The 11,379-nt window shown below is 51.9% G+C and overlaps 1 protein-coding gene across 1 annotated transcript in view; it reads right to left on the bottom strand.

Moving 5' to 3' along the window:
* Window positions 1-551: 551 nt before the first annotated feature.
* LOC131590687 (hydrocephalus-inducing protein-like) overlaps window positions 552-11,379 on the bottom strand; it is a 66,729-nt gene continuing 55,901 nt past the window's right edge. Inside the window, exons 44-56 of the mRNA XM_058860951.1 lie at window positions 11,037-11,106; window positions 10,200-10,428; window positions 9,595-9,827; window positions 8,382-8,530; window positions 7,235-7,427; window positions 6,580-6,688; window positions 5,739-5,993; window positions 5,251-5,393; window positions 4,688-4,909; window positions 3,373-3,533; window positions 2,406-2,512; window positions 1,383-1,830; window positions 552-714 (exon numbers count right to left, since the gene is read on the bottom strand). Coding sequence (XP_058716934.1) covers window positions 552-714; window positions 1,383-1,830; window positions 2,406-2,512; window positions 3,373-3,533; window positions 4,688-4,909; window positions 5,251-5,393; window positions 5,739-5,993; window positions 6,580-6,688; window positions 7,235-7,427; window positions 8,382-8,530; window positions 9,595-9,827; window positions 10,200-10,428; window positions 11,037-11,106 — 2,482 coding nt within the window. The remainder of the gene's footprint in view (window positions 715-1,382; window positions 1,831-2,405; window positions 2,513-3,372; window positions 3,534-4,687; window positions 4,910-5,250; window positions 5,394-5,738; window positions 5,994-6,579; window positions 6,689-7,234; window positions 7,428-8,381; window positions 8,531-9,594; window positions 9,828-10,199; window positions 10,429-11,036; window positions 11,107-11,379) is intronic.

Raw genomic sequence — 11,379 nt, 5'->3', positions numbered from 1 at the left:
AAGTGGAGAAGGAGGGGTCTGAGGGGACAGGAAGGGGAGGGACAACTGGAGGAGGAGAGGTAACAGGGGGAGGAGCATCAGGGAAGAAGGGGTTGGAGGTAGGAAGAAGGAAAGGATTTTGGGGAGGAGAAGTACAAGGGAGGGGCCTGGCCATGTGGTCCCCACCATCTTGTGCTCTCCAGGAGCCATTTTGGGTACACCAGGGAGGAAAGGGTGAACGGAGTAACTGGAGACTGGGGAGAACTGGGGGGAACCTCAAAATGTACTAACTTGGGGGTTTGAACTGGGGTAGTGGGGTTTAAGGAAAGATCTCTGGCACCATGGCTAACAGTTAACATTTTATTAGCAACTGGTTATTAACAGTTAACTGAAACTTAAGTTATTTAACAAATTAACAAACTATTTAATTAACAAAGTTAATTAAAAGATGATGTTTACTGGAGCTGGGAAGGGGAGCTGCAGAGGTGTCACGTAAAGGGTGGGAGACCATCAGCAGTAGGAAACAAGATGTTGCCAGCTCCTGCTGGATGCTCCAGATGACACAGATGCTGTCACTCTGGTGTTGGTTGCCAGTGCAGCTGCTTCTTGTGTCTCTGGCCTTCATCTGTCTGCTGTAAGGCAGAGCATTTTGGTTTTCCAAAACGCTTCCACTCCCGGGCTCTGCCTTTTAGAACCACCTGCACCATCCTGTGAGTCTGCTCCAGGTTAGGAATGCTGGGGAGAAAGGGACTGGTATTAGCCAGACAAACATTTCCAGCCAGACGCTTTTCTGTCTCCTTGCAGAGCACCCAGCGTTGCATCCTCCCTCTGTGCAAGCAGTGAGCAGCTCTGTGCAAGAAGCAGAGCTGGGGACTGGCTGGTCCCTGGGTCTCTCGTTCTACATCTTGCAACCCTTCAGGAGCTTAATGTTTCATGCAGTGTCTTTTGCCAGTGTCTCCCTCCCAAGGCCAGATGATCTTTCTGCGCTCCTGTGGGAGCTGCTGCCTCTCTGGGGCTGCTTGTCTCCAGGCCCACCTCCCCATCCCAGTCAGAGGGACTGAAGGGAGGGTGTTAGGGGATGAACCAGGCTGTGCTTGGTGATGCCCAGCAATAGCACAAGAGGCAATGGGCAGAACCTGAACAGGAAATTCCACCTGAACCTGAGGAAGAACTTCTTCCCTTTGCGGGTGACAGGCTGCCCAGAGAGGGTGTGGAGTGTCCCTCACTGGAATTATTGCAGAGCCCTCTGGACACAGCTCTGTGCCACGTGCTCTGAGATGACCCCGCTTGAGTAGGGAAGTGGGACCAGATGACCTCCTGTGGTCCCTTCCACCCTGTCCCAGCCTGTGATTCAGTGACAGCCATCAGAAGTGTGAGTTGGCAAGTGTGTCAATGTTTCCCACCTGCACAGCATGGTGGTCTCAAAGTTCCCCACATCCTTTGGGGAGAACAGCACATGAAAGGTCTTCTTCTGGCCAGGAGTGATGGTGCCGAAGTTGGGGTTGATGGAGAACAGTGACTGGTCATGGGTGACATCTGGGAGGACTTCCAGGGAGGAAGTGGCACGCTGCGGGGAGAGACTCCGTTCCTTGGAGCGGCACCGCTTCTTGGAACGCTGCTTCTGCTTGGCATCCAGCTGCTCTTCCTCAGAAAGCTGCTCCTGGTCAGAATCTGGCTGTTCCTGCTCGGAATCCTGCAGCTGTTCCTGCTCGGAATCTTGCTGCTCCTTGGCAAACCACTGTAGGCGCCGCAGCTCAGAAGGATGCGTCTCAAAAGGATGGTCCTGCTCCCTCCGGAAACGAAGCACCAGCTTTCTGCGCTGCCTTACAACAGGAGCAGAGCTGAGCCGACCTGCAGAGAGGAAGAGGACACCATTCAAAGACAAAATCTGTGTTCCCAGCAACGCTGCCTCCTGCAGCACATAGGTGGAAGAGAGCTGGGATGCACTCGGAGCATCTCTGGCCAAGTTCCAAGCAGGGAACAGAGCTTCTGGGAGCAGGGTCTCTGCCTGCAGCACACACTCCTGGGCCAAAGCAGGAGTTGGTTTTAGACAGTGACTTTGCAGCTGCCCTGGAGTGGGGGACTGCACACAGACAGTGGCTGCAGGGCAGCTCACTCGTTACACCATTGCTCTGCCCAGTCTCAGACTTCTCAAAGCAATGACCTGATGTCCCCTTTCCCAGTCCTGACCCAGCACGTGGCTCTCCCCAGAGCCTGGCTCAGCTCCTTTGCAGAGCAGAAGTGGCACAGCAAGAACAAAAGGGGCGGAAAGGCAGAGGGGGAAAGGATAAAACTCTCCAGCTGCAGCTGGGAAGGTGCTGATGAAAGTGGACGTGTGGACAAGAAGGAAAAAGCAATTCAAGTCTTGGGGTGAAGGGGCAGGGTCTTCTCCCCAGGCCCTCAGCTACCAAATGAAATGCCCTTACTAATCAGAGTGGTTGAATATGGCATCCTCACTGCTTCACTATCTGCAGGTGCAGCTTCCTCCCAGAAGTATTCCAGGGCCACCTTCCCTGTGTTGTGCATCCTGAAACTGAAAAGCAAGAAGGAGGAATTTAAAAAAAATGTCCAATAAATAGAAAGCAAATAGTACACTAACATTGTCTGAGGGACTCCTGCTACCACTTTCTGCTGAGGAGCATCTTCTTCCCCAGGCAACCCTGCCATGCTCAGACTGCTGTCCTGGGTGGCCCAGAAAAGTATTTCAAAGTCTGGAAGTTTAAGGGGAAAGGGCCAACATGGTGCCCAGGACATTGAAGCTAAGGGGCTTACTTTGGACTTTCTTTAGGTCTTGCTTTGACTGCAAACTTATTCTTGAGCAGATGAGGACAGGTGACACGCAGCGAAAGCAAACCCATGGCTGTTCTCAGCAGAAAATGGCAGCATTGAGCCTCTCCTGACCAGCCTCTCCTGCTTGGCTTGGCATACATGTGAACAAGCCTGTGCTGGTTTTGGCTAGGGTGGAGTTCTGGGAAGCAGGCACTGGGTCAGCCCTGGGCAAAGGTGTCACAGCATTGTCACAGTACAGCTGGTCTGGACTGGACACAGTGAATCTGGCCATAACACAAATCCAATTCAGCTGGCCTAGCTCATGCCTGAACGTGTTCCCAGATAAGTTACAGGGGACCCTTGGCCAGCCCCATCCAAGCTGAGAAGTGAGCACACCCCTGGCCAGGAAGTTGGGCAGGGAGAGAGATCTCAGCCAATGGCTGTCTAGCCCGGGAGATTTGCACTGGGTATTTCAGTGAGCTCTGAATAATAAACGAGGCTGTTTTGTCTCCTGAGCACCTGGAGCACCTGGAGTCCTGAGTTTTGTCTCCCCACCCACGGCCAGCACAAAGTTACACAAAGGCAGCTCCCGCTGGCAGGGCCCTGCCTGGCCTCAGCACTCACGTGGCTGTCCTTGTCTGGAAGGGCAAGGTGTCCTTGAGCTGAACCACGACTGTGTCCAGTTTGAACTGGGCGTAGGCAACCAAGGCGCTGAGGTACAGCTCGGCCTCCTGGCCGCTCTTCTTCAGCACAGTGTGAGCCGGTTCTGGGACTGTCTCCACTGTCTGCAAACAGAGGAGAAAAGAATCACTGAGCAGAGCCCAGAAAGTCAGGCTGAGAAGGGAATCTCTTGGCCTCCAAGATCAGCCTCATAGAGGGACTAGAAAGGACCATTCACTTTTAGTTCCCTGGAAAGATGACAGAATTGGGACTGTTGTGCTGCAGGAGTTGTTTCTGCCCACTAATCAAAGCAGTCCTACCACAGCTGTTAATGTACCCATGGAGACTACAGCGGCGTTCCAATCCCTGTACTTCAACCTTGGCGAGGGACTGACTTTTTCCCTGGTCCCCTAGAAATCCAGCAGGTCTCAAAATTAGGGTTAAGTTCCCCTGCTGGAGCTCTGTGGGTGGAGAACCCCATGACTGAAGACTTCTAGGAAGCATCTTCTTGTCTTAGGAGAAAGTGCTCTCCAGATGTCACCTGTGGAGCAACAGCCACACTGCTGGCAGCTGGGGACGGGCATTTTGGGACGTGAAAGATCTCACTGGGAAAGTCTCCAACTGCAGATGTTCTGATAGAAAAGAGGATGGTTTAGAGGCCTTCAAATGGTCCAGAAACTTGGAAAGAACGTTCACCCAAGCTGAGTGTGTTTGGCAATAATGACAATAAAAGCAAGAGTCTCCACACATGATCCTTCTCCAGACTCCTCCATACTGTCATACAGTGCCTGGGCTACTCCATGATGAGATAACCCTCCCAATACAGAGACCACAACCAAAATCTCTGGTATCCATGCAGACAAAACTTGGAGTTCACCAGCAGGTGCAGCAGAAGTGTATTTGTCTCCACTTCAAAAGAAGAGACAGAGTGCAGCAGACTTAACTCCTTGTTGGTGAAAGGGCACCACATCATATGGAGAGATTTCAAACACCATAAAATGAGATAATCATAAAACACTGTCTCCCATTCAACATGGGCTGCAGCACTTGTGTTTGTGGCACAGACTGATAGTGTGTGGCTAATGGTCTCTTGTCTAAAGGCTTCCCCTCTTGTGTGAGGGTCGTGTGCATCCACCTCTCCCCTAGAATGCACTGCTGGTGAAGCTCAGGGCTGTCCAATGTCCAGAGGAAGCAGGAGCTGCTCAGCCAGCAGCGATGGTGTTATGGTGGTTCTTTTTGGAAAAGCTGTGGTGGCTTTTTTTGCCATTTTGCTTCTTACCTTCTCTTTTTCAGGCCATTGGGCTGCTGGGTCCTTCCCAGTGATGTCCTTCCACACGACAATGCACATTTCGTCGTCCCAGTCTGGAACCTTCCATGGTGGCAGCTCAAACTTGATCTTGGTCACCTTACATTTCACAAGGTGCCTCCTGAAGGTGGCTGGGACATCTGATTTCAAGGTCACTGTGATGGCCTTGGTGCAGCCAGGGTGGAGATGTCCCACCTAGGGAGAATCAGGGAGTCAAGACCAAACTGGAAGCACTGCCAAGGGCAGGACTGATAGCAAAAGGGACTGATGTGGTGAGCAGCTGTGCCAGGAACCTGCACCTCAGTGTGGATTTATGTGAAGTTGGACAGACAAAAGTATGAAGAGAAGGTACCACCTCCCATAACGTGAAGCCTTTTCTGCAAGGCTGGCAGCCTTGGCCCAGCCAAGCCAGGGACTGCATCTCCCATGTGGCACTGGAATGGGCTAGCACTGGCATGGGAGGTCTCCCTGCCAGCTCCCAGGAACGCCAGGGCAGGGCTTGAGCAATGGGGAAAGGCAGAGCAGCCCCCACTCACCCTGGGGCAGAACTGGAATGGGACGTCTGCCTCCCACTCGAAGCGCATGAACGTCATGCCGGTGTGGTTGGTGATGGTGAAGGTCCTGTGGCAGGGCTTCCCAACAGGACAGTCCCCAAACTGGATGTGGTTCAGTCTGACAGCTGTTAAGGAGGAAAGCAAGGGATCTCAGCATGCAGGGAGTTCCACCCCGCCCCCCTCACATGCACAGACTCCTGTATGTTCAATGCTTCCTTGCTCCAAGCCTTCCTCCCTCTGGCAGGGAGCTCCCCAGGCAGTTCCCCATCCCACCACTGTCAGGGAAACACCCTGGCACACCCCTGAGCCAGCGCCATGCAGCACAGCACACACTGCTCTGCATGCATGGCTGCCACACCCACGGGCCTCCATGTCCAGGGGTGACAGCCCAGGCCTGGCTAGAGAGAGGACACACATGATCAGATATTTTCTTCTTCCTTGTTCCCCCTTGGCAGCCTCTCCTCTCTTACCATCAATGATGTCTTTGTTCCAGCTGCTCTTATCATTCCTCAACTGTGGGTCTTCCTCTAGACAGTTGAGGGTGAATTCATCCTTGTGGCCTTCACCCACCAGCTCTATCAGGGTCTTGTCAGAGTAGGTGTCCCCCACTAAAACATGGATCTTCCCTTCCACACGTCGAGCCAGGGTGGGATTGAAAATGACATCAAACTCTGCCGATTGCCCACGATGCAGAAGCAGGAGAGGCTTCTTTGGGGGCTTGCTCTCTGCACAGCAATGGAAATCAGAATTAAGTGATACAGTTGTACAGAGGAAATATTTCCATATCTGAGGAGCAGAAGGTTGAAACCAGCTGCCTTCTGAGCACAGGTTCTACCCGCAGTGGTTCCAGACCCTCTTCTTATGTTCACCAGGCTGCCATCTCCAGACACATCACCACTTCAGCAGCTTAACCTCAGGTTGATGCCCAGCCCTCATTCCATCGCTTCCAGCCAGCTCCAGCCACATGGAAAGCTGAGCCAAAGAGCACTTTTGGCTTCTGCTGGCTGCCTGTGTGCTCAAGGGCTGTGTCTGTTCAGGCTGGGACCTTGCCACATGCTGCAGATACCTCAGAGGCTCCCCTGAGGCAGTGACAGTCCCCCAGAACCCAGCCCACCACGTCTAGAAGAACACAAGAACTTCCTACAACTTGCTAGGAGGAAACCCTGCAAAAAGTCCCCATGAAAAGCTCGGGGGACAGAGAGCCCAAGGAAACAAAGTGTGTCTAACATCTGGCTGCAGCTCAGAGAAGCCAAGAGCAGGGCACACGTTTTCCCTCTGGGCACGATCGAACTTCATGGTTAACAAATTTACCATTTCCAACAGAGTCCTCTCCCACATCTTCAGTGTGGAATCTCTCCAGTGTGGAGCGCCTGCCTTTCAAGAAGAATGCTCCATGCTCATCCTCCAGGTGTAACATAAACTGAGAAAAGGGAACACAGAGCACAATGATACTGGTGTGAGTACAGGATGGCACAGGGACTGACACCACAGTGCTGCTGGTCCTGCACAGGAACCCAGCACCTCTCCCACTGCAAACAGCACTGAGCACAAAAGTTAAGTCAAACCAGCTGGGAAAAAGGGGTGTTTAGAGGCATTTGGATTGAACCAACACTGAACCAAACAGGACAGAAAGCAATAAGCAGAATATAATTAAACCACAACTAAGTTTGCTTAAAATAGTAAACTGGGGAATATAACCTAATGGAACTGGAAAATCACACATGTCCATGAGAACAAACCTGAAAGACGGGGAAAAATACTCCACCACCTTTCTTGTGTTCAACTTAAAGAAGAAAGACTGGATGGAAAATTTTCAAGAACTCCCTTCTTGGAGAACAGATGTCAGTCACTTGCTTAAAAAGAATTTGTGACACCTCTTGCCAGGTCAGCCATGGTTTTTGGGACCCTTCCCCTGTGCCACAAGCACTTATTCCCAAACCAGACCATTCCTTGAGCAGGTGCTCACCTTGACAGGTACGATGCCGTTGTTACGGACGACCAGGGGGAGCATCTCTAAATCCCCCAGCTGGAGCCTCTGGAAGCGCAGCACGGCATTTCCTCTCTTGCTGCGAGCTCTTGGGCACACGACTGTCACCTGCGGCTCGTGCCCCCTCCCACTGATGGTGAAGCTCAGGGTTTGGGGCTTGATTTTCACAGAGCTGCAGGAGAGGCACAGAAACAATTCCAGCTGGCACTAACCCATTTCTCACTGGGCAAGCCAAGCAGCAAGGGCAATCCACACTGTTTTCCCTGCCTGCTGCTCCTGTACCCCACAACACAGCCCCCCACCAGCCTCTTCCCAGTCCCCTCAGGGCCATTCACAAGAGGAATCTGCTCCAAAGAGCCAGAGCCTTCCACAGTAACAGTTAAAAGTAATTTCACTTCATTGAATCATGCAGTACAGCAGATACATAATGAGGCACCAGATGAGATATGGCAAATCCCCTGGCTGCAGTGAGATGAGACATAGGCAACAAGCAAAAAAAAGCACAGCATGAAAGCAGAACAAAAGCAAGAAGGCAAAAAGAAATCATTGTCACTATCCACCAAGATCACTTCCAAGAACAATATAAAAGCAATTGCTTATTAGCAATTAGACTTCTCTTGCTCCAATTCAGCCACTAAAGGCTTGAGGAAGGGCAGGTCCAAGCCCCTGTACACAGGTCCCAGTGCAGAGGAACAGGGCTCCTCTTTCATACCAGCTCCCATCACTCACATGAAATAGCTTCATGAATGCAGGGAATCACAGAGGATCACTTAATTTCACAGAAACAAAGAGGAAATTGTGACTGCTGACTTGCTGCCACAGAAACTGATCCATCTAAGCTTCTGTCCTTGGAAATGCCCAGCTCAGCTGTAGCACATCTCAGTAACTTCCAGTTGGCTACCGAATATTTCCCTGTCTTCCTATTTCCTCATCCAGGCTAAACCTGTATGACAAATCAGCCTCATTTTTCTGCTCTATCTAACAGTTACTGCCCCCCAAATCATCTCATGCCGAGTACTCTGCCTAAGGCTCCTGAGAGCATTAGAGCTAACAAGAGGTCTGTGCCTTCCCAGTGGAGAGGCAGCTGTCAGTGAGGCCTCCCCCAATATTTCTCAGGGTCAATTACCGTTTGGGGATGACAAGGGAAGCCTTAAAAGTGCAGTCGTAGTTCTGCTCGTCTGGTGGGGTGAAGGTCACTGTAGCAACAGCGTGGGATGAGCCAGGAATGGACATCTGGACAGGATGCAACTTGAAAACGGTGATAGGGCCTTTTTCCTTGGGGGAAGCCAGAGAGCAGTGTTAGGAGAAAACACCTTCCAACACGACCCAGTTTTATTCATAAATACATTACTGAAAACAGCATGTCTGTAGTGGTTTAGATTTGCTAATTGGAGTTTCTCAGTCAATGCACTAAATAACGTGGTGGGGTTTAGCACTGGCTAAAATCACCAGGGCACTTACTCATTTTTTGTTGTGAAATACGGATAAGGAGAAGGGTAAAACAGGTTTAAAACTTAAAAGGAATAAAGAAACTTTACTAACAGGACTACAGGAATAAGAAACATCAAAATAAAACCTCCAGAACACTTTTTCTCCCCCTACCCAACTTTTTCTTTTCCCAGCTGACCACTGGGAGACAAAACCTGGGATGGTAAAGCAGCATCAACTATACAATAGTCTTTGATCAGTTCTTGTAAGGAGAAGAGTTTTTTCTTGTCATGCTATGGAGACTTTTCTACAAGAAGCAGTTTTCTCCTGGCTTCTCTTTTCTATGAATAGCAGCCAGCCAGGCAAAAATCTTGCATTGTGACAGCTCTTCCCATTTTCACAGCCCTCCTAGAGGTGTGTTTATGGGCTGTGAACTCAGGGGGTATTGTTTTAAGGATGAGTTGTTCAAGCAGGGAACGCTGACCTTGTGCTAAAGCATTGTGTGTTCTGAGTGCTGGCAGCTGCCCTGCCATATGTGGGAGGTGGTCACTGCATGGAAAACCCTGCAAATAACCTAGAACTGGCCTTCAAAGAGAGGAAAAGCCAGGGAGCCTGAGGAAATGCTCTGCTTTGAGCCCTGGCATGTCAGTTCATAACAGCCCCTCTCTGAGTGTGCTTCCAAGAGAGGTTCAGAAGGATTCACTTCTCCCACCAAAGACCCAGAGGTGTGAGCCAAAAGCTTGCCCAAGACATGAGAATTGAACACAACTGTTCCCTGGCTCTGCTGCTCTGCCCTGAAGTTTGACCTACACTGAGCTAGTGTGGGCCACAGGAAGCAATGCATCTGGAGAACAAAACAGCTTTCACACGGCCCTTAGAGGGCAACCATCTCCTTGGCCTCCTGTTCTTACCTGTCCAGGCAGGGGGTTGATGGAGAGGACCACGTCACACGGCAGAGCAGTTGTGTTGTAGATGTTGAAATGGGCTTCAGCCTCTTGCCCAACCAGAATCTTGTTGAAGATGAACTTGTTCTCATCTCTCACAAACAGGCCCACACCGTGCACAGAGAGCAGCTTGTGGCTGAGGTCAGTGCTGCTGCAGATCGGGTACTCGTCGAAGATTAACATGGCATCCTCAGCAAATGCTGTGGAGAGACCAGAGGGATGAGCATGCAGAAGCCTCCCTGATGAATTCATCTGGGCCTTGCTGGCCTCTGAGAAGGCTTGGTAAGCTCTTTCTGCCCAGGTAACTGCTAAACCCAGCTTTGGGTGGGGGAGCTGGCTATGAAGATGGAGCTCAGTCCACCTCAGTCTTAAAGAGCATTGCTTTCCCTCTATCCTTTCATGCATCCCTCTCAGCCCGGGAGGGATGAATCCACCAGTGGACTTAAGAGGGCTGGAAACTCTGAGGATTTCAAGGGGGGACACCAGGGCTAGCATGCCTCCCTATCCAAGCAGCAAGTTTAGGTGCTGATCAGCAGCAGGTCTGACCAGGGGAACCTGTGGACAGTACGTACCTGGCAGGCAGGACTCGGCAGTCAGGGTAAAGGGAATGCCGAGGGGATTGTCCCTGGGGTCTCTGCCCACGATGTCAATGTAGAGCTGCTCCTCACAAGTCCCCTCCTGCCCTGCGAGGCACTCCACCGTGATCTGCTGCTGGCCCCACGGAGCGATGGAGCCGGAGCACGGGGACACCGTGAACATGCCCACATTGAGCTGACCCTGCAGAAGAAGTTCCAGGAGAGGCTGAAGGGTAATAGCTGTGCCTTGAGCACCCCAGCAAAGAGGATGTCCTGCCTTGGCCTCCAGCTGGGCCCAAGCAGCCAGTCCCAGGGCAGGGAAGGATGACTCCATGGCCCAAAGGCAGCTCCAGGTTGAGCCCAACAAGCCAAGAGGAGCTGCAAGCCTGTCTCAAGTGGCAGAGAGAAAGGAGATGGAGCGTAAAGAATGAAGGTGGTAGCTGTGATCCTCAGCCTCCAGAGGTAACAGGAGAGCAGAAACAGCTGTGAGAAATGATGGGAGAGAGGTAGGGGACTGGGAAGAAGAAAAAGAAGAAAAAAAAAAGTTGTCTGAACTCTGTGGACTGGGAGTTCGGGGGGGGGATGTTTTTGCTTCTGTGGTGTTCACAGACCTATGCTGGCCAGCAGCTACCACACACAGGACCTGCTCCCCTCTGCTGACCCCACAACTGCAGGTCAGAGCCAGAGTACAGGACTGTCAGTGGGACTGAGCAGATCCTGGACTCCATCCTGCAGACCACGTCCCACCCAGTGGAGATGAGCCCCCAGCCTGGGCACAGCAGCATCTTCTCACATCCCCTGCAGCAGCATTGTTGGGGAGCAGGAGTCACCCACCTGTGTCAAGCTTGATTTCCTTCCCGCTGAGCGCTTTCTAGCTGATGGAACAGACTCCCCTTGCTTTGAACTGAGAGGAGAAAGCAGAGGTATCTGTCATGCTGAGCTCCCCTGCCTTTCTCTGAGGCCAAAGCTGGCCTTCCTCCTCACAGAGGAAAGCCTTCCTGCTCCACATGGTTCCCAGAGAGCAGCCTGCAGCACCCATTGCTGGACAGAGCAGCTCTAGCACCAGCTTCCTACTACACATGGGGACACTGAGGCGTGTTTTGCTCCCTCTCCCCAAGGCAGGGATGCAAATGGGCGCTAGCCCAGGTCTCCTGGCTGCCTGCCACATGCCAGCCGT

This window comes from Poecile atricapillus, chromosome 34 (assembly GCF_030490865.1).
Source record: "Poecile atricapillus isolate bPoeAtr1 chromosome 34, bPoeAtr1.hap1, whole genome shotgun sequence".
Lineage (NCBI taxonomy): Eukaryota > Metazoa > Chordata > Aves > Passeriformes > Paridae > Poecile > Poecile atricapillus.
This window is presented reverse-complemented; position numbering and strand designations above follow the sequence as displayed.